The sequence below is a fragment of the Geotrypetes seraphini genome, chromosome 8, assembly GCF_902459505.1.
Source record: "Geotrypetes seraphini chromosome 8, aGeoSer1.1, whole genome shotgun sequence".
NCBI classification, from domain to species: domain Eukaryota; kingdom Metazoa; phylum Chordata; class Amphibia; order Gymnophiona; family Dermophiidae; genus Geotrypetes; species Geotrypetes seraphini.
This window is the reverse complement of record NC_047091.1, coordinates 123,388,310-123,410,774: the sequence shown is the minus strand read 5'-3', so window position 1 is coordinate 123,410,774 and position 22,465 is coordinate 123,388,310. Positions and strand designations below refer to the sequence as shown.

General features: G+C 44.9%; 1 protein-coding gene across 1 annotated transcript in view; it reads left to right on the top strand.

Annotated features, from left to right (window-relative positions):
* Positions 1–1,249: 1,249 nt before the first annotated feature.
* The window catches only part of R3HDM4 (R3H domain containing 4), a 37,759-nt gene continuing 16,543 nt past the window's right edge, over positions 1,250–22,465 (top strand). Inside the window, exons 1-5 of the mRNA XM_033955690.1 lie at positions 1,250–1,417; positions 10,167–10,321; positions 11,042–11,160; positions 12,857–12,980; positions 13,722–13,807. Coding sequence (XP_033811581.1) covers positions 1,371–1,417; positions 10,167–10,321; positions 11,042–11,160; positions 12,857–12,980; positions 13,722–13,807 — 531 coding nt within the window. The 5' untranslated portion in view covers positions 1,250–1,370. The remainder of the gene's footprint in view (positions 1,418–10,166; positions 10,322–11,041; positions 11,161–12,856; positions 12,981–13,721; positions 13,808–22,465) is intronic.

The window sequence follows — 22,465 nt, the reverse complement described above, 5'->3', positions numbered from 1 at the left end:
GGGGGAAGCAGGGGGAAATGGGTAGGGCTCGGGCATGCCCAGTGGGGCCCGGGCACTGCACGTGCTCAGAGAGAAAAAAAAATAAAAAAATCTCTCTGAGCTATTGGAGAGCTTATCCGCAAATTGGGAGGTGTTGGGACAACACCCATATGTGGCTGACTCATCCTGCTTGTCCTAGGAGAAGCTAGGTTTTTAGATGCTTTTGAAATAATTGGAATGAGCCTAGGTTCCGCAGCGGGGCAGGGAGGTTATTGCAAAGCTCAGTGAATGTGAAGAAAAGGGATTTCACTAATTTACCTGCATACATGACACCTTTTAACGAGGGGAAAGATAGTTTGAGTACATGGGCGGATCTGGTAGTGTCAGGTCTCAAAGAATTCCAGGATAGTGGGATTAGGGGAGGAAGAATGCCATATAGGATCTTGAAAATTAGGCAGGTACATTTGAAGTGAATCCTAGACATCACCAGAAGCCAGTGAAGTTTTGACAGAAGTGGGGAAACATGATCGAATTTGCTTTTTGCGAAGATCAACCTAGCCGCAGTGTTCTGGATCCACTCAAGTCTTTGAAGATTTTTCTTGGTTAGACTTAGATGGAATTACAATAGTCCAGTCTGGAAAGAATAATTGATTGTACAACGACAGCAAAATGTTGTTGGCGGAAGCAGGATCTCACTTTCCTCAAATTGAAGACTAAAAAAATATTTTTTTTTTTCCAGAGAGTTTACCATACCGTTTCTCTCTCTACACTGCCCTTCCTGCTTTACCTCACTGCTCTTTCTCTTTTAACTCTCCCTTACTATACTGTACATCTGCACCACTATCCCCTCTCACAAATATTCCTAACTGCATTGTACTGTCCCCCCCCCCCCACTATCCCTCATTGCACCATTCCCTAGCTCACTACTTCTTAGTTCCCCTCTGCATATCTTCTACATTATCCCTCACTGTCTCTTACTGAATGTCTCTTCGCCATCCCTTCCCCAATACACTCCGTGCCCTTTCTCTACGCCGTCTTCTCCCCCACTGTCCCTCAGTGATCCCTTTCTACGCCTTCCTCTCCCCTACAACCCCTCACTGCTTTTTTTCTGCAATGTCCTCTCCCCCAATATTCATCATTGCCCTTCTAGTATACACCCGTCCCTCGCTATCACCTCCGTATACAGTCGTTATCTCCGCTACTTATACTGTACGTCCACAAACCACTCCAACCCCACCCGCGCGTGGAACGTCACTTCCGTTTTGAGGGGTGGGAGGACCGGGCAATCCTGGAACCCGGAAGTACGGGCATTTTGTGTCTTTCAGCTGTGTGCTTATTCCTTCTCCGAAACGGTTTTAGGTATAGCTTGGATTGGACCTGTGCGGCGTGATATGGTGGTACTGAAGAATCGAGAAACGGGGCAGCCGGATGGCTACCGGTGAGCTCGGCCTGGAGTTGAGGGAATGAGGGAGGACGTGGATTATATAGGTGAAGGGGAGACGAATAGCGGGTAGGCGGGCTTGGATGGAGGAAGCGGTATTATAGGGAGTATATGTGTTGTACAGAGAAGAAGTGGGGGGTTAGATGGGGTAGAGGCGTGTAGAGAGGTGATTGGATAAGGGGATTAAATGGCGGCGAAGGGTGTAACGAATCAGGATTGTAGAGGGGTGGGGGTGGGGGATTAGATGGAGGTGAGAAGTGTAGAGAGTCCAGGTGTATAAAGAGATGAGGGGTGGGTTGTGTGATAAGGGATTAGATGGAGAGGAGTAGTGTAGGGAGCATGGATTATAGAGAGGTTGTGAGGATGATGAGGGGATTGTGTGGTGGAGAGGAGTAGACTAAGTCTGGGTTATAAAAGAAATTGAGGTGGGGGAGTGCTGGGAGACTGGGTTATGGAGAGGTAGGTGTTAAGAAGAATCAGATGTCCTGCACTGGTTGAGTCACCTATTTTGTATTTTTGCTTTCATCATTGTTGTGATGTAGTAGCAGAGATATGTAAATGATGACATTGGTTTGTTTTGTTCCACTTACATATACAATTCATTTACAGTCCTTGAGTATTCAAATCATTGCTCAACAGTGATACCTACTGTATATACTCAAATATAAACTAAAATTTTGGGGCCCAGAAATGGGGGTCTTTGTTCATATTTGAGTCCTCCCCAGCACTTCATTACTCTGCTTCTCCCTCCCAGACCCACTGCAGACCTCCTTCGGACCTGCCTTAAGCCCTGGTAGTCTAACAGTGATCTGGGGCAACTGTGATCCCTCATGCACCCTGTCCCAGATCCATCCACAGCCTACCTTTGATGCTCTGATGGTCCAGAGGTGAACTGGAGCAGGACTGATGCTCCTACACTTGTACCCTGTACAGACTCGCTGTTGAAAATGACTGCCAAGAGTTCCCGTGGCAGACTCACAAGGTTGCTGTGAGAACTCGCAAAAGATGATGCCACTCTTTGCTTTCTGAAGATAAGCTTCCATACTTAAAGAAGACTGCGTGGTGAAGGTATGTAGGAGCAGCACTTCTGTCCAGGTTCACCTCTGGACTATCAGGGTGTCAAAGGTGGCTGGGTCTGGGAGGTGAGATGGAGCAGAGCCAGCCAAGACAGAATGTGGGAGGGATCACTCCTCTCCGGCTCACGGTTAGACCACCAGGGCTAAAGGCAGGCCTGCGGGAGGCCTGCAATGACTGTGAATGTGGCTACCAGGTTGGGTCTGGAGCTCAGCCTGGGTCTGTGGTTGTGTCTTTGGCTACCAGGCTGAGGCTAAGTTGGCCAGACTAGGGCTGAGGTTGAGGTTGGGTCTGAGACGGGCAGGACAGGACACTTCAGGGAAGATAGGATTATGGAGAGGGGAGACAGGGAAAAAAGAGAGAGAGTATTACCCTACTTGAATATAAACTCTTGGTTTATATTCATCAACCTTTTTCCCTCTTTTGGGGGGAAAAAAAGTTACCCCAGTTTATATTCCGATCGGTTTATATTTGAGTACATATAGTAAATTTTGACAGTGTGCATAAGAGTCAATACTGTTCCCTGCAATTACCCCATAAACACTGTGCTTTGTATTCAACCTTTCTCAAACATCTTGCTTAGCAAGATTGACTGGTAGGCTGCCAGGCCAGAGGAGCATCAAGAGGCACTGATCCTAAGTGTCAAGCAGTAACACTGTAAATGGCATAATCACTCAGCACAAAACCCTGCACCACTAAGAACTGAGTTCATCCTCTGTCCAGGTCACATGTCACAGTTAAGCAGGATAGTCACTGAAGAGCAGGGCTGAGAGGAATTCAAACAGAATAAGTTCAGCAACCCAGATCCAGGTGCCAACATAAAGGATGGAATAGGTTACCTATGAGAGTTGAAAAAGTACACGAAAGACATATTACTTCTCCAGCCATACAAAGTCACTAGCTTCTCACTATAGGGCAGAGAAGCCCGGCCAAAGGTGATTGGCTTGCCATGAAGAATTTTAGTTCTTTGTGAGTATAAGTGAGCATCCAGTCAGTCTCTCTCCCTCCCCAGGGCACTGGCAAAAAAAGGCTGCTCCTCAACCTCTGGGCAGGCCTTCCTTCAGTGCAGCTGCAAGACTCAACACAAGAGTTAAACTGATAGCTTCAGGGTGTCAAAAGTCCCTACTCGAGGGCCGCAATCCAGTCGGGTTTTCAGGATTTCCCCAATGAATATGTATAAGATCTATTTGCGTGCACTGCTTTCATTGTATGCTAATAGATCTCATGCATATTCGTTGGGGAAATCCTGAAAACCCGACTGGATTGCGGCCCTCGAGGAGGGACTTTGACACCCCTGACTTAGGGGAAGACTGCAGAATACCAGTAAATGAAGCTCAAGATGCCTTGACTCAGTGATGAGAGAAGAACTTCCTGAGTTTAGATTTCTACCTAAACAGCAACCGTGAAACTTCCACCTTCTTTCACCATATACCAGACTCCAAACAAGGCACTTCAGATCTTTGAAATCAGGTAACACCATTCATCTCCAGAGAATTCAGTTTTGAAATATAACACTGCCACATGTCACACTGCGCTTTAAACCAATGAATAGACTTTATAAAATGCCAGTCCACATTGAGTTATAGATGCCTCTATTCCACTGGCCAAGCGATGCTCTTGGTGTTACAGAGCCTGGGTCTTAAAAACCATCTGCAAGGGCCCTATAGCACAGCAGCCTTTGGTTCCCCTGTAAAAAGCTAAATTTGGGGGTTAAAAAGATAAGTGAGAGGCCTTTAAGGAAAAAAAATCCTGAAATGCCATACTATAGATAGAAAGAGGAAAAAGACTGCTATTATCTCTGTAATCCTGCAAGCCTTCAATTCCTACCTACTGTATGTGCCTAAGGAATCAACACAGAGCCTTGCAAGGTCAAGTAAACTGGAAGAAAACATTTCACATGAATGCAAAGCAGATCTTAATCCCCCAGGTACAAAGTTAATATTGTGAGTTCTCTGGGGACAAGAAATTACTGAATGTAACTCGCTTTGAGCTACTATCGGAAAAGGTATGCTGCCCAGTTTCAAGAGGGAGATTTGGAGCCAGTCCTGCATTTCTGACAACCCTATCTGGATGCATTATGGGATATTCTGCACTGATTTTAAAGGGTGGACTCAAGGACCATACTGCTTTGGGATAATAAATTCAGAACTGGCCAAAATATCTCCCTCCTAGATCTTGGGTAAGTTGGCAGCTCTGAATATCGTTCTTTTGTATTCTTCGTTGAGAGCACTATGTTAAGAGCACACTACCAACTGAATTACTTAAAATTACCTCTTATCAGTTCAGAAAGCAGCTATTTGTGTAGGCTTTTGCTTCTCTGTAGCCTATTACTATGGACTTCTTGCACTGCCTCTTACGTTTTCAGAGATTAACATGCTGCAATAAGTTATTTTAACTAATATGTAAATATGAAAGTCAAATGTGCTTCTTATTTATTTTATGAAGCATTTGTATATTTTACTGTTTATCTTTTTATTGTTAACCACCCAAAATTGTAAGATAGTGCAGGTCACAATTTTTTTAACTAAATAAATAAAAATAAAATATAGTAAATAATGGCAAATAGAGACTAGTATGGCCAGTCTTCCTAGACAAGTGACCAGGGTGGTATCTTTGGGCAGACTCCAGGCAGTGGGTTACTTCCCCTTTGTCTTTAGGGTTGTAACTGATACAAGATACCTTTTTTTTTTTCCCTTTACAGTTATTTAAGTTACTGTGCTAATGCTCTATACTTTTATTTCATCTTCATGCTATACAAGGACCCTCTGTGTTTATCTACACCTTCTTGAATTCTGTCACTGTTTTGTACCCCACCACTTCCCATTAAAGAGCACTGCAGGCATCCACCACCTTCTCTTTGAAAAATGATTTCAGTGTTTCATTTACTGTAAGTTTCTTTTGTTGTAGCATCTTTTCATGGCCTGGAGTTCTAGAGCCTTTCCATTGTTGGAAAGGTTGTTCTGTTCCTCACTCTCTTTCAAGAATTTAAATGTCGATATCATATCTCCCCTGAGCCTCCTCTGCTCCAGGGTATAGATATTAAGGTCTTCAAATTTCTTCTCATTCATCGTCTAGCACAGCCCCCTTACCGTTTTGGTTGCTTTCCTTTGAAGGATTTCAAATCTTTTTACATGACTGAAAGATTTGTTCTCTGCTACTGAACACAGTACTTCAAGGGGGTCCTATTACCGCAACTTAAAAAGGGTCTCTATGAAAAAATTTGCCACTTTGTATATGCACATTTCAAACTAAAAGAATATTTTATATTTTTGGGGAAGGGGTGTGTTTATGAGTGGAGAGTAGGTATGACAGCACTAATCAGTTAGCATGGAGTTAGGGCAGGACCCTTTACCGCCTACAAATTGGGCAGTAAGGGCTGACTTGGTAGTATTTTTAACAGTCATGCCCTAATTGTGCAATTGGCACATGGCCATTCATTCCGGAAATAGGCTTATTTCCAGCTGTGGCAAAAGTGGCCTTGGTGCATGGTAAGGGCACACTAAGGCCACTCTTGCCATGGCTTTAGTAAAACGGCCCCCAAATGCAGTCTTACCAATAACTTTTACAGAGGCAGCATTATCGCCTCTCTTTGGTTGGTTATGACTCTCAGTGCACCAAGAATCCTGACCTTGGCTACCAGTGGCACAAGGCAGAAGGGCCACATATAAACCAGAAGACTTGGGCTAGGGTCTGAGAACTGGCAAAAGAAGCCATCACCCTTTGTTCTCTGACGATAGTCTCCCTTACTTAAAGGAACTCGCTGTCCACCCCTTTCATAGGACAAGACATTTACCCCTGGATTCAGTATAGGTTGCTGATTGTTCTGCACCTAAATTTATGCACAGGCACATTTCAATAGAATAATGAGCCAATTGACCACCAATAACTGAAGGCCATCAATTACTGGCATCAGTTGGAAGTTGTGCACATGTGCTGTATTCTATAACACTGCATGCATAAAACTCATAGTGTACAGCTCTAAAGGGAGCATGGGAATTCTCCCAGGATGTGTGCAGTGTTATGGAATCTAAGGGATCAGTGCCAGGATTTACACCAAGTTTCAATTTACCCCCCCCCCCCTGCCGATTGTGATTTTTGCAGAGATACTAAGGCTATTCTATATGGATTTTTCATTTACTGTCATTGTATCTTCCAATGTTCTTTGGATCTTGATACCCAAATATTTTATATCCTCTTCCTTCCAAAGGAATGGGAATGGATCAAATAAGCCTTTTGTACAGTGCACATTAATGGAAGAACCTCCGATTTGCTCCAATTTATTATATAACCAGAAAATTTGCCAAATCGATCAGTCAATTCCAGTAAATGCAGGATGGTAGATTCAAGATTTTTCAAATGAAGCAAAATATCATCTGCATAGGCCGAAACCATATATTCTTGACCTGCATATGGAATTCCTTGTATCTCCTTTGCCTGCTGAATGGCCAACAACAAGGGTTCCAAAACAATATCAAAAAGCAAAGGAGTTAAGGGACATCCTTGTCTAACTCCTCTCTTCAGACAAACGCTCTGAAAATGTATTATTAATATATAATCTGGCAGAAGGGGAACTATACAAGGTTTGAATCATTTGAATAAATCCGGGTCCTATTCCAAACAAATCCATTGCTTGATACATGAAAGTCCATTCTACACGATCAAAGGCCTTATCTGCATCCAAAGAAACAGAGAAGGCCGGATCATCCATTGTTTTTGCTAAATTTAGCATATGAAATGCCAGTCTGGTATTATTTGAAGAATGTCTTTGAGCGACGAAACTCGTTTGATGCATACCAATCATATAAGGGAGAGCCTTGGCTAGTCTTAGAGCCAATAATTTTCCCATCCACGTTAATTAAAGAAATAGGCCTGTAGTTTAAAACCAACATGGGATCTTGGTTTGGCTTTGGCAAAACAATGGTTAACGATTCCGCCATAGTACCTGATATAAAACCGGACCAGTTAATCAGGTAACCAAATCCAGCATAGATCCGATGTTTGGAGGTTTAATAATACATTGCTTGCAGATTCAAACTTTTTCTTGAGGAAATTCAAATAAAAATGAATGAATATTTTCAATTCAACACCTCAGAGGAAATCACTTTGGAAACTATTTGGGATGCTTTCAGAGCTACAATGAGAAGGCAGATAATTTCGTATTCGATGCATATTAGGAAATTACTAAAATTAGAATTTTCCAATTTGGAACAAATTATTTTAACTTTAGAGTCACAATAGGTCTCGAAATGGGAACAAAATACTTGCAAGCCCTTTTGAAAGCTAAATATAAATATAATGAGATTTCCTCACATTTGGCTAGGAAAAATTTGTTTTCTCAGCAGGCTCTGTATTATGGAAACTTGAATAAAGTGGGAAGATTATTGGCTAATTATCTTAAAGCAAAGAAAAGTAAAGATTGTGGCTATTAAAGAAAAAGGTAAAATTCATACCCATATTGGAGACATTTTAAGACAATTTTTGGATTATTATAAAGCTTTATATTCTTCTGAGCTTTATTCAAATCAAGAAATTGAAGGAAGAGAATTTTTAAACTTAATTAATGAGCCAAAAATTCCTGAGTATGTGAAAAAAAAACTTGAGGCGCTTATATCATGTACAAAACTCCAATCAGCATTGAAATCTGTCAGAGCTGGATCCGCTCCGGGTAGTGATATTTTCATAGTGAAGTTTTTTTAATCTTTTCAAAATTTACTATTACCTCATCTTTTAAATTTATATCAATCACAACTGACTTAAGGGTTGTATGTCAAGTACAATGTCAGAATCGTTAACCATTGTTTTGTCAAAGACAAGGAAAATATTAAAGTGGATCTTGTTCCATGTTGCTAGCTTTTTCTGCTAAGAAGGTAATTTCACCTAACAAGCACAACCAGCCATTAAGGTATACAACATGGAGGGCTGGTGGCAACTACCATGAGTCTTCATTTATAACTGCAGTGGTCCCTGGTAAGAGGCAAATGACTACAACTCCTTCAAGAGCCTGGTTAATGTGGACCTTAGGTCTGACAACTATCTATATATTGTCGTACTCTAAAGATGGAGCCTGGGGCTTTAGTGAGTAGAAAGTAGAAACTTGCAATACAGGTCATATCGCCTGTGCTGACTCGCTGCCCTCTTTAATTTATTTTCCTGTTCCCTAGCTCAGTGTTTGTAAAGTGCAAGGGTGGGGCTCTGAAATGGCTTGTGCAATACAGTGGTGTCTCGCATAACGGACGCCTCGCACAGCGAACGCTGCGCACAACGAACTTCAGGACTTGCTTCCCACAACGAACTTCGTTTCACACAACGAAGTCGCCCGAGCTGCATCGCTTAACTGCCCTCTCTCCGCCTGGCTCCCTGTGCAGTGGCGCTACATATTTTAAACCCCCCTGCCGCCGCTGCTGCATATTTTTAAGCCTCTGCCGCCACCGCATATTTTTAAACCTCCCCCCGCCGCCACATATTTTTTTAAAAAAGCCACCACTGCTGCAACTTTAATCTCACCCGCTCACTCGAACTGGTGGTCTAGCAAATTTCCCAGCCAGAAGCGCAGACAGAGATCAAGAGCAAGCCTTCTGTGCTACTGCCTGGGCCTGCGCTGATCTCTGAATGGCTGCAGTCAGCTCTCGCGGGACTCACAAGAACTAACTGCAGCCAGCTCTCGCGGGACTCACAAGAACTAACTGCAGCCATTCGGAGATCGGCATGGGCCCACACAGGCGTGCAGAGGAATTGCTCCTGATCTCTGCGCTTCTGGCCTGTACGCCACTGGCTGGGAAAGATGGGAGGAATTAAAAAAGGTACTGGGGAGTATGTGGGGGGTGATTATAATACACAGCAAGGATCAACAAAACCCCTGTCTCCCCTCCCCTTCACATATATCCCCTCTATATCATGCTAACAGAATACCACAGTCACACATAGCAGGAATAGGGTTAGGGTAGTGCAACTAGGGCAACTGTCCCCCCTGGTCAAAGAGAGCCGTAAGCCTCTGCCTGGACTTTGCAGTCCCCAGTTGTGTCTAACACCAGCTCTAACAAGATAAATTTATCTTTTTTTATGTCATCTTAGCATATTTTATGCTACAGAACAAATTATTTTTTTTAACATGTATTGTTATGGGAAAACGCATTTCACATAACGAACTTTTCGCATAACAAACTTGCTCCTGGAACGAATTAAGTTCGTTGTGTGAGGCACCACTGTATATATATATGTTTAGGAGATTCTTTAGCACAATTGATAGTGGTAAGGAAAAGTGATTATCAGAGTTAGAGCAGTGTAGGTAGCCAAGCTTGTATAGCTGAGGGTGGCGATTAGAGCTTGAGTTAAGGAAATATAGTGTGAGCTTTGGAATAGTCATTAAGCTGAGCCTAATGGTTAGAGCAGTGGATTGAGAACCAGGGAAGCCCAAGCTCAAATTCCACCTCCATTCCTTGTGATCTTGAGCAAGTCATATACCATAACCCTTAGGTGCAGCCTTAGATTGTGAGCTCTCTAGGACAGGGAAACCTCCTGTACCTCAATGTAACAGCCGAAAAGGCATGGGCTCTAGTAAATCCAATTTCCTTTCCCTTCTGTCCCCACGGTATTCAAGCTGCTCATGGAGGACCTGTAGTTATCATACTGCTGCTTATTTATAGACTCTTTTTTTATTTAAATTATTTTGCAGCCTGATTGATGACTACCTTCCCATTCTCCCAAACTCCCCATGTAAGAAGTTTTCACCAGCCAAACGGAAACAGTACTACATCAATCAAGCAGTGCGCAACTCTGACCTTATCCCAAAGGCCAAAGGACGCAAGAGTCTCCAACGTCTGGAGAACAGTAAGAGCAGGCCAGAGTAACAAGGAACCCATGCTAGACTGATCTCAGTGTTGCATTCTGTCGTCCAGAGGGATGTAGGTTTGATTCCTGGGGCAGGGGATGCTGTGAAGGAAGCGCACGGGGTCTTTGGATGAGGGACATGACATCTAGTGACAGGATTTAGGGTCCATGAGTGCAGGTTCTGAAAAGAGCTCTGGTGTGTATAATGACTGGACCAAAGTAAATTGGGAGAGGGTATAAAATAGGGACCCCCCCCTTCCTTCAGAGCAGGATCCCAACACTGCTGGTTCTGTCTGAACTGTAAGCTTCTTCCTGCTCTAGTGGGCTATCAGGCTGCTTTGCCTCTTCCCCCTTCAGCTATATTTCTGGCCTGTTGATGAGAGGACACAATGCACACGTGACTTGGTAATCAGCATTCATACAAATGATATTTTTGTCTAGCATGTCACCCTGAATACTATACATAACAATAGTCATTATCCAGTCTTGCTTGCAATCCCATTGAAAGCCTGATTAAAAGGAGAACTATTAGCCTTTAACACTAAAATGCTTGCTTTTTTATTGCAAATGTCATAAAAGAATGCATTGACAGCTCTGTCAGAATCCTATCTGGATCCCTGAAGCACTGCAGAGCACAGTGGTACTGTGAAACTGCTACAGTGGCAGGCAGCACTCTGAGTGGCATTGCTATTTCAGTTTAAACAATTCTCTTTTCTGTAGCTCGTTACCTGATGACTCTGATGGAGAGAGACGAGTGCCTGACTGATGAGGTGGAGATCACAAACCCTGCGTCTCCCAGCATCTTCACTCAGGCTTGCAACAACACAACTTACATGCAAGTATGTGCGCTTGCGGGTATCCCTGAGCCAGTCCCCAGTCTCTGTGGGGAAAAAGCCAGGGGATGGGGAGAAGAACACAAGGCTTGGGGAACAGTCTTCATAAATATAAAACAGTGGCAAATTCTGTGGGCAGATGATTGAGAGGGGAAAGAGTTGGTGTAGATTGTGTAGGAAATTAAATGAGTTTGAGTCTGATGTCAGTTTTGGAATCCTGAGACAGCTTGCACAGATAACTCTTACAATTGCAAAATAAGCATGGTGATTTGAGAATGAAATCACTGAATGCACTTCCTCCATGGGTACAGGTGTGTTCGCTGTATCACAGTGCATTGGGAAGGGAGAACTAGGCGTTTAAAAATCAAAAGGTTTTATGCAGGTGGAGTCCCATTAATTTCTCTAGATTGTGGCTGAATGCAGCCTGCGTGTTGCAGATCTCTTCCTTAGGGCCATTGTTGAGGAACAGCTGCAGGTGGCAGAGAATGGTTGTGTGCAGCCAAGGAAATCTGCTTTTATTTTGTGAATTTAAGACTGCCTTTAGGTAGGTTTAGCAACCCTGAGTCTCTCACCCATGATGACACACATGCAGCAGGGGGAGGTTCTGACTATACTGTAATGGGCCCATTACGCTTTCCTCTACTACTACTATTAATTATTTCTATAGCGCTACCAGATGCACGCAGCATTGTACAGAGTCACAAAGAGTAAGAAGACAGTCCCTTTTCGAAAGAGCTTACAATCTAAACAGGCAAGACAGACAAACAGGATGTCATGGATACAGTTAAGGGAAACGGTTAATCAGCTGGCTGGGTTGGAGGGCAGAGGAGAGGGTTAAGGATTGAAAGCTATATCAGAAAGGTTTTAAACAAGGGATGGGCTTGACTAACAAACTTGGGTAATGTATTCCAGGCATAGAGGGCAGCTAGATGAAAGGAACGAAGTCTGGAATTGGCAGTGGAAGAGAAGGGTAACGTTAAGAGTGACTTATTTGAGGAACGGAGTTCTCTGGGAGGTGTATAAGGAGAGAGAAGCGAAGAGAGATATTGAGGAACAGCAGAATGAACACACTTGTAGGTCAGCAATAAGATCTTGAACTGAATGCGATGGCAGATAGGGAGCCAGTGAAGTGACTTAAGGAGAGGGGTGACATGAGCATAGCGAGGTTGGTAGAAGATGAGTCGCGCAGCAGAATTTTGCACAAATTGCAAGGGGGAGAAGCGACATTGAGGGATACCAGTTAGGAGTAGATTGCAGTAATCTAAGCGTGAGGTTACGAGAGCTTGGACAAGGGTCTGGGTAGTGTGCTCAGAGAAGAAGGGGCGAATTTTGGTGATATTGAAGCAGCTTGTTGGATATACGTAGAAAATGAGAGGTCCAAATCAAAGATGACTCCAAGGTTGTGGGTAGAGGAGACTGGAACAATGACAATATTATTTACCTCTCTTCTTTGATTGTGCCTGCCAGTTCCCTGTTGGATTTTTGTCTTTTCTGGATGGCCTGTCCATGCTGGCAGAGAAGCAGTGATCTCTAGCTATGGTTTCTGATAGCTCTTTCACTTTTGTGTCTCCATGAAGTGCTGATGTGGTACAGGTACCACTCTATTTTACCAGGCTGCTTCTGGCTTCCACAGCAAAGAGCAGCAGCCTCAGCTGGACCTTAGTTTTACATGTGACTTCACACATCTCTCTCTCTTGCTTAGATTTGGAATGACTTCATTAACCGTTCTGGGGAAGAACAGGAGAAAGTTCTGCTGTACCTGGAGGAGAAGGTGAAGAGAAAGCCAAAGACAAAACTCCCTACAAGAACTGAGGACAAGAGAAAAGGTAGCTTTGCTGGAGCAGAAACATGATGGACGCTTTGAGATCATTATTCAAAAAGACCATATCTATTTAATATCAGCTGTTAAACAGATAAGTACTTAGAATTGACAATTTGAGACCAGTGAGAGGATACTTTTGGCTGGGGATTAAATCTCTAGGGTGCTGGGAGTTTGCTTATCTCAATAGGGTGAGTCGGTGGAACACAGGGGGCTGTGCCTCTGCATTCCTTATTGTGGGCTGGGCAAGTAGGCTGGTGGGTGAGAGGGAGTCTGTATCTCCTGTCCAACTAGGCAAGTGGGGCACCGGGGGGAGGCAGGGATCTGTATCCCCTTTTGTGGCCTAGGTGAATGGGGGGAACCTGAGTCCTGTTGTGGCCTGAGGAAAAAGGGTGCTGGGGGGGAGTGAGGTCTGCATCTTCTGTTATGCACTGGGCAAACAGGGCCAGGGGCAGATGGTCTGGGCTCTGCTCATGCAGTAGTGGTGTTTTACTGTTTCTGACCTTTGGATTCTCTTCTCTTTGTTTTCTTTTGATTCTTTTATTATTTTTCATTCTAAGTAGAATATATTTGCTTAATGCTCCCACTAGATGTTCTGCATGTGTTTATCACAACTAGCTTTGTACCTAGTGGCAATTGCAGGATTGGTAGCGCTCCCTGCATGGGTAAATGCCTTTATACCTGGGAAAGGCTTTGCCCTGATCTGGCTTTTATTCACAGAGTGGTTTTTGTTTTATTCTGCTTACAGAACACCCTGCATACACGCCTGAAGAGTGTTTCCAGAGAATCAGCCGTCGCATGCGGTCTATTTTACGCCGACGACAGATTCCTATGGTGAGTCCTTGGGGATGGGCATAGGGTGAGAATGTAGAAAGAAGCCTTCGTGAAGGTTTCTGGATGTCTATCAGACTACCACAGATCAGTATTTAACCCAAAATGATGACCTATTCCTCCACAGTTAGTCTACAAATAGAAAAAGCTGAAGAGTATAATGCTTCCACTCAAGAACATAATACCAACATGGTCATTCCAAGAGTAAACCAGAAAATTATTGTATCTTTAAAATTAAAAAACACAAAAATTGTCCAGATATTTGCAGGCCTTTCTCACTGAGCTGATGTGAGGACTTGTATAAGAACCATCAAGAAGAAAGCAGTACTCTTTACAAATGGCTCTGCTGCATGCCCCGGGTTCACCATAGAGTATCTAGACCAGGGATTGCCCAAAAGGTTCTGTTCTCCCTGATTCCCTGATGCTGGGCCAGGCATGTACAAGCGCAGAGCCCACAGCCTTCCCACTCGACATCAATTCTGACATCGGAGAGGAAGTTCCGGGTCAACTAATCGCTGTCTGGCTGACTTGAAACTTCCTCTCCGATGTCAGAATTGATGGGAGAGGAGGGGCTTGTGGGCCCAGTGCATGTACGTGCCTGGCCTGGTGTTGGGGAAGTTTGAAATTGGCGGTGGTGCCTTGGGAGGGGAGCAGGGAGAGAGAAAAAGAAAGAAAGAGAGGGAGGGGGAAATTTTGGGTTGGATAGTATTGTCTTATACTGAACTGGCTCTAAATACTCAAAAGTCAAAAACAATGCTTTTCACTTGGAAAGGAGACATTATTCAAAAAATACCATTCATAATAGATAATACTCTACTTGAATCAGTATCTCAATTGAAAATTCTAGGAATATTGATTGATACAGATCTTTCATTTCATAGTCATATAAGTGAAATAGTTAAATCTTGCTTTTATAGATTGCGGCTTCTTCGATCTATTTCCTCCTTTTTAGATTCCAAATCAATCAATATTCTAGTTCACTCACTAATTATCTCAAAATTAGACTATTGTAACTCTCTTTTCATCAACATAACCCAAAAAGAAAAGAGACGGCTTCAAATAATCCAAAACACCACAATCAAACTAATTCATAAAGCAAAAAAATATGATCATGTAACCCCACTTTTTATTAAATCACACTGGCTCCCTATCTCTCATCGAATCACCTTTAAAGTTATATTCTTGGTTTATAAAACATTAATCTTTAATGAGCCTCAATTCATATCAAAAATGATTGTCCCATATAATTCTTCTCGCTCTCTACGATCGTCTTCATTAAATCTGCTTTCAATCCCGTCTTTGAGGGTTATCGGCACAAGACGAAATGATATGTTCTCAGTAGTGGCACCTTCCTTGTGGAATGCCCTTCCAAATTTTATTAAACTTGAAAAAGATATCACTTCTTTTAAAAAAATTTTAAAAACATATTTATTTCAAGATGCATTTGATTTATGATAAACATATTCCAATTTCCTGCATTCTTATAATAATCAACTAAAATTTCTAATATATCTATTCCATTTTTTACCTAATGTGCTTCCCTTTTTATGTAATTTCACTAAATATTACAATTGTAACTTTTTCCCCTCTTACCTACTCAATCATGTATGTCCAAATCCTCTGTCTAATGTCTTGTCCCATCATATTAAATGTAATACCAAAATCTGTTGGTTTTTAATTTGTACATCGCTTAGATATTGTAATAAGCGATCCATCAAATGTAAATAAACTTGAAACTTGAAGAGTACCAGTATGACTGTTTATGTTTTGGGGTGGGAATTTGGCTTTCTGGTTTATTGTTTGTATTGTTTTGTGCTGTATTTGCCTTTGTGAAAATTCAATAAAACTTGTTAAAATAAAATAAAAAAGAAAGAAAGGGGAGGGGGCAGGGAGAGAGAAAGAAAGAAAGGGGGCAGGGAGAGAGAAAGAATGGGGGGCAGGGAGAGAGAGACAAAAAGTTGGACTCATGGAGGGACAGAGAGAAGTGTTGGTTGGGGAATGGAATGAGGTCTGGAGGAGAGGAAGCATGCAGGAGGCAGAAAGAAAGAAAGATTGGATTTACAGTCAGAAGAAGGAAGTGCAGCCAGAGACTCATGAAATCACCAGACAGCAAAGGTAGGAAATAAATTTAGTGATCAAACTGTGTCTGAATTTATATCAGCTGTCTATATTTTGCACTATGGCCCCCCTTTTACTAAACCACAATAGCAGTTTTTAGCACAGGGAGCCTATGAGCGTGGGGCATTCAGCGCAGCTCCCTGTGCTAAAAACCGCTATTGCAATTTAGTAAAAGGGGAGGGGGGGTGTCTATTTTTGTATAGTTGTTACTGAGGTGACATTGCATAGTTTAAAGTCATCTGCCTTGTCCTTTTGGAAAAAAAAAATCTTCAAATATAGATAATTAACATTTTCTCTGCGTACAGTAGACTTTTGGTAGATCATTTTAATTTGGTCATTTTAAAAGTAGCTTGCAAGCCAAGAAAGTGTAGGCATCCCTGATCTAGACAGTCACAGTAATCAATGTTTTCCTCAGCAGCTAAAACCAACAACTGAAATATGTGGGAGAGCTGCCAATTTTGAAGCCTATTGTTGAAAGACTTTTCCTGGAGTAGGTGATAACAGAGCAGGCTAGACTGCTGAGTCCTAGCACTGTTGGCACTTTTATTTTTTGTTTGGTTTATTTATAATCTGCCTTATACAAGGCGAAGTACATCAACATATTCATAAATATACATAAATAACACTTCAATTATTTTACAAAAATAAAAATTGACACCACCAAATTACATAAATCAGACTGACATATCAACTTTAACATCGTCAAACAACCCTGCCTTCCCAAAAGGATCAGTTCAATGAGCATAACATGTAGTCATAACAAAGCTGACAAATTCATTCTGTGTATTTCATACAACAGAACAAATGACATTTTAACAATTTCTTGAGAGCCTGCAAACTTTCTTGCTGCTTAATGGTTGGTGGGAAGGAGTCTGCATCTCCTGTCCAGGCTGGGAAAGTGGGGCACCGGGGGGGAGGAGGGGATCTACATCCCCTTTTGTGCCCTAGGTGAATTGGGGAGGGGGGGTCTGAGACCAGTTGTGTGCAGGGAAAACAGGTGCTGGGGGGAGTGGGATCTCCCCCAGGCCCTGCTTGCCTCCTGGGACTGCCTCTTCAGTGGTCTTTGATTGAAAGCATGACCACTTTTAATTTACTGGGTTACGGTGCTTTGAAGGCTTTTGTTACAGCTCCTGCCTACACTAATTCCAAGCTAGTCTCTATGGCAGCCACCGTAGATGTGGTTCCATGGGTGAAGGCTCACACGTGCTTCTCCAGAGTGCACTACTATCACGGTGGTTCCCACAATCAGACTCCCTTCAAATGACACTCCAGTGATCTCTGAATTCCCGCAGAAGTATGAGTTGGTGGCTTCATCCATAATAATTATTACAAGTCATGCCTCTAAGAATAGTGTTGTGGGTGAGTCTCACAATGGATTCCAGCCTGTTCGGCTGAGGAGGCCACTGCAATAGTTGCTCAGTCCAGGGGAAGTAGTCGGCCTCCCAGAGAAAGTGGTCCATCAGCAAACTGGAGCTTTGGGCTAATTAGTTGGCATTGCAGAAGCTGGAGAAGATTTTGGAAGGACAGCTGTCTGAGTTGCATGTCTGGTGGCATATGTCAATTGCCAAGGAAGCACCAAGAGTGCACAGCTGAGCCTGAAGGTCCACATTGTTCCAGGGGCAGAGATACACCTATAGGAGATCTCCATGGTGCATGTAGCAGGAGTAGACAAGGTCCAGATCAATTACCTTAGCAGGCAGGCCTTAAACCCAGGAGAATGGGCATTCTCTACAGCAGCATTCCAATCCATCTGGTTTACTTTTGGATTGACTGTGTTGGAATTGCTGCTCATGGATAGAGACATTGTACTCTTCAGCTTTCCATTTCTAGACTGTGGATGGACAGATGGACCCCAAATTTATTTAAAATAATTTATAACCCACTTATTAATACATTTGTCATAATGTATAAATTGAATTAATTAAATCACATCTTGTAGGTATGTCTAGATCTTTATCATAGGTTGTATGGGGAAAACCAAACTCAAAATCTTTTGGACCTTTCAGATATGACAGCAAACACAAACTCAATTGTGCAGATTTACTTGTCACTCAGTGATTTACTATATATACTCAAATATAAAGCAATATACATTTTCCCCTGAAGAAAGATGGAAAAATATTAACTTGAATATAAAACTGAGAGCTTATATTCAAGTTTTCCTCTACATCCCACCTTCCCTCTTGTCTGCCTGCCAGCTAGCTTTGAAAAAGAAAGAGGTTGTAAGGATTTTAGCATGGTGATCCATCCCTATATGACAAAAAACTTGAGTGGTGAGGATTTAATTCAGAGGTCTGTACTGCTGAGGCATTTTTGACTACATTAGTCATTGGGGATTTGACTACATTAGTTCCACACTTTCATTACATTTGGGCTGCGTTTTTATAGCAATATCAGTTGAGAAGATTACAGTTGGTTCATACCGGAGAATTCAACAAACTCTTCTCTTCGGCACCGGGTCGGCGATGGACTCCTCGACATCGACAGCGGTACCACAGAAATCGGCACCGTCTACTTCGACACCGCCCGACCCCGCATCGGCGTCTCTGGCGCCAGGTAAGCCGGCTAAGAAGCCTTCCTCTTCCCTCGAGCGCCCTCCAACTACGGTGGCGACACCGGCCTTGCCGGCATCGCACCGGTCCCGCAAGCGCTCCGCCCCGATCTCGGTGAGTGCCTCGTCATCGGCCTCCTCATCGCCGGGGCGTGGAGCGGCATCTAAGGAACCGAAGAAAAAGAAAGCGGTTCCGATGCCACCCCTAGATGACCGTATCTCGGCCATCTTAAAAGTTCAACTCCAGGAACAGTTACAGCAACAACTCGAGCACCTGTTGCCCACTATCCTGGCACCGCTCCTTCCGGTACCAGACCGGCCCGAGCCCCGTACCGAACCCCCGGTATCCACCCCTTCGGTACCTATTAACACCTCCATGCCGATTCTTTCGGCTGAGCAGCTTCATATCCATCCAGTGGTTCACTCCCATACCACATCGGATCCTCCTCGGCACCAGGCAGTGCGTCATTCTTCCCGGGACCGGGATCGACGCCGGTCTTCCTCTCCTGGTACCGTTTCGGTGCGCTCTGGAAAATCCTTATCTAAGACTCGCCATACCGCACCTTCCACTCCAGTGTCTCGACATGCACCAGAGGTCCTGGACCCTGACTTATGGGAGGAATCCCCTCTCGGTACCGAGGAGGATCCCTCCTCATCTGATGAGGACCCGTCGGCACCCGATGCCACCTCCAAACCGGAGCAGTCCTCATTTTCTAAATTTCTGAGGGAAATGTCTGCTGCCCTGTCCCTCCCTTTAGAATCTGACTCAAAGAAGTCTCAAGCCTTCCTGGAGGCTTTAGATTTCGAACAACCTCCTAAGGAGTTCCTCAAGCTTCCCGTACATGACATCCTACGGGAGACCTTTTACAAAAACTGGGAGAATCCCCTTACGGTACCGGGGGCCCCCCGCAAACTAGACAACCTCTATCGTGTCATCCCTATCCCAGGGTTCGACAAGTCTCAATTGCCCCATGAGTTCCTTCTTGTTGAATCCACCTTGAAAAAGACTCAGGGCTCCAGTGTCTATGCCTCTACCCCTCCTGGCAGAGAGGGTAAGACCATGGACAAGTTTGGCAAGAGGCTCTACCAGAATGCCATGCTGGCCAACAGGGCGAACAACTATTCCTTCCATTTTTCTTTCTATATGAAACATTTGGTCCAACAGCTGTCTGCCCTCCAAAAGTACCTGCCGGAGCGCAAGGTCCCATTGTTCCAACAGCACATCTCTGGCCTTCTTCAGTTGCGCAAGTTTATGGTCCGCTCGATTTACGACTCATTCGAGCTCACCTCCCGTGCCTCTGCCATGGCCGTAGCCATGCGCCGCCTGGCCTGGCTGAGAGTCTCCGACCTGGACATCAACCACCAGGATCGTCTAGCCAACGCCCCCTGTCTCGGGGATGAACTTTTTGGAGAGTCACTGGATTCCACCACCCAGAAACTCTCCGCCCATGAAACCAGGTGGGACACCCTGATCAAGCCAAAGAAGAAGGCTCCGCCTGCCCGAACTTATCGACCTCAGTCGTCCTATCAGCGCAGGTTCTCAGCCAGGCCACTCAATCCGCCTCCTCAACAACCTCGGCGGCCCCGTCAACAACAGCACCATGCCCAGGCTCGTTCTCAGGCTACTCAACCCTCCAAGCCTCTTCAGCCTGCCAAACAGTCTCAGCCCTTTTGACTCTTCTCTCCAGGGCATAGCCAGTCTTCCACCTTCACTACCTCTTCCACAACCAATCGGAGGTCGCCTCACCATATTCTCCAGCCGTTGGGAGGTCATCACATCGGACCAGTGGGTCCTCAACATCATCCGCCACGGCTACTCTCTCAACTTCCAGACTCTTCCTTCAGACAACCCTCCCGTAGAGTCTGCTTCTCACTCATCTCAAGCCCCCCTCCTCCTGAGGGAGGTTCAATCCCTCCTCCTTCTCAATGCCATCGAAGAAGTACCTCCAGATCAATGGGGTCAGGGATTCTACTCCCGCTACTTCCTGGTACCCAAAAAGACGGGAGACCTCCGTCCAATTCTCGATCTCAGGGACCTCAACAAGTGTCTGGTAAAGGAGAAGTTCAGAATGCTCTCCCTTGCCACACTCTACCCTCTTCTATCTCAGAACGACTGGCTATGTTCCCTGGACCTCAAAGAGGCCTACACTCACATCTCCATCCATCCGGCTTCTCGCCGCTATCTGCGGTTCCAAGTACTGCACCGCCACTATCAGTACAAGGTGCTACCGTTTGGCCTCGCTTCCTCACCCAGAGTCTTCACCAAATGCCTCATAGTAGTTGCGGCCTTCCTCAGGTCTCACAACCTCCAGGTGTTCCCCTACTTGGACGATTGGTTGGTGAAAGCACCTTCATCTCAACTTGTGCTACAGGCTACTCATCACACAATCTCTCTCCTCCACCTCCTGGGGTTCGAGATCAACTACCCCAAGTCGCACTTACTTCCCACCCAGCGACTTCAATTCATCGGAGCTGTTCTGGACACCACTCTAATGAGGGCTTTTCTTCCCTCCGATCGTCAGTGGACTCTGCTCCACCTCTGTCGTCAGGTGCTCCAACACTCCTCCATTCCTGCTCGGCAAATGATGGTCCTCCTGGGACACATGGCCTCGACAGTACATGTCCTTCCTCTGGCACGTCTCCACCTTCGCACGCCTCAATGGACTCTCGCCAACCAATGGTCACAGACTACAGATCTTCTTTCTCATCCCATCTCTGTGACATCATCTCTTCAGCAATCTCTCCAATGGTGGTTGAACTCCTCAAATCTTTCCAGGGGTCTGCTCTTTCATCTGCCCCCTCACTCTATGATCATCACCACGGATGCGTCCCCCTATGCGTGGGGAGCTCACCTAGGGGATCTACGCACCCAGGGTCTTTGGACCCCACAGGAGCGTCGACATCACATCAATTTTCTGGAACTCAGAGCCATATTCTACGCCCTCAAGGCTTTCCAACATCTTCTCTGCCCTCAGGTTCTCCTCCTGTGCACAGACAATCAGGTCGCCATGTACTACATAAACAAGCAAGGCGGCACCGGATCTCACCCCCTTTGTTTGGAGGCTCTACGCATCTGGACCTGGGCCACGGACCGCAATCTCTTCCTCAAAGCGGTCTATATCCAGGGCGAACAGAACTCCCTGGCCGACAATCTCAGCCGCATCCTTCAACCTCACGAGTGGACGTTGGACCCTCCGACTCTACTCTCCATCTTTGCTCGATGGGGCACTCCGCAGGTGGACCTCTTTGCAGCACCTCACAATCATCAGCTGCCCCTCTTCTGCTCCAGACTCTTCTCTCCTCACCGTCTGGCCCCGGATGCATTCCTACTCGATTGGAGGGATCGATTCCTGTATGCCTTCCCTCCACTTCCTCTGATGTTGCGGACCTTGTCCAAGCTCCGCAAGGACAACGCCACCATGATTCTCATCGCCCCTCGGTGGCCTCGTCAACACTGGTTCTCCCTCCTGCTCCAACTCAGCTCCAGGGAGCCCATTCCTCTTCCTGTGTTTCCTACTCTACTTACACAGCAGCATCAGTCTCTACTGCATCCCAATCTGTCTTCACTCCACCTGACAGCTTGGTTTCTCTCGGGCTGACCTCTCCGGAGAATCTATCTCAACCGGTCCGCCTCATTTTGGACGCCTCCAGGAAACCGGCCACTCTCCAATGTTACCATCAGAAGTGGACCAGATTCTCCTCGTGGTGTCTCCGGCATCATCAGGAACCCACCTCTCTAGCGGTGGAACTTGTATTGGATTATCTGCTCTCGCTGTCCAATGCTGGCCTCAAGTCTACCTCCATCAGAGTCCACCTCAGTGCCATCACTGCGTTTCATGAGCCTATTCTCGGAAAACCCCTCACGGCTCATCCTCTGGTTTCCAGATTTATGAGAGGTCTCTTCAATATCAAACCGCCTCTCAAGCCTCCTCCTGTCGTCTGGGACCTGAATGTGGTTCTCTCAGCACTCATGAAACCTCCGTTTGAGCCTC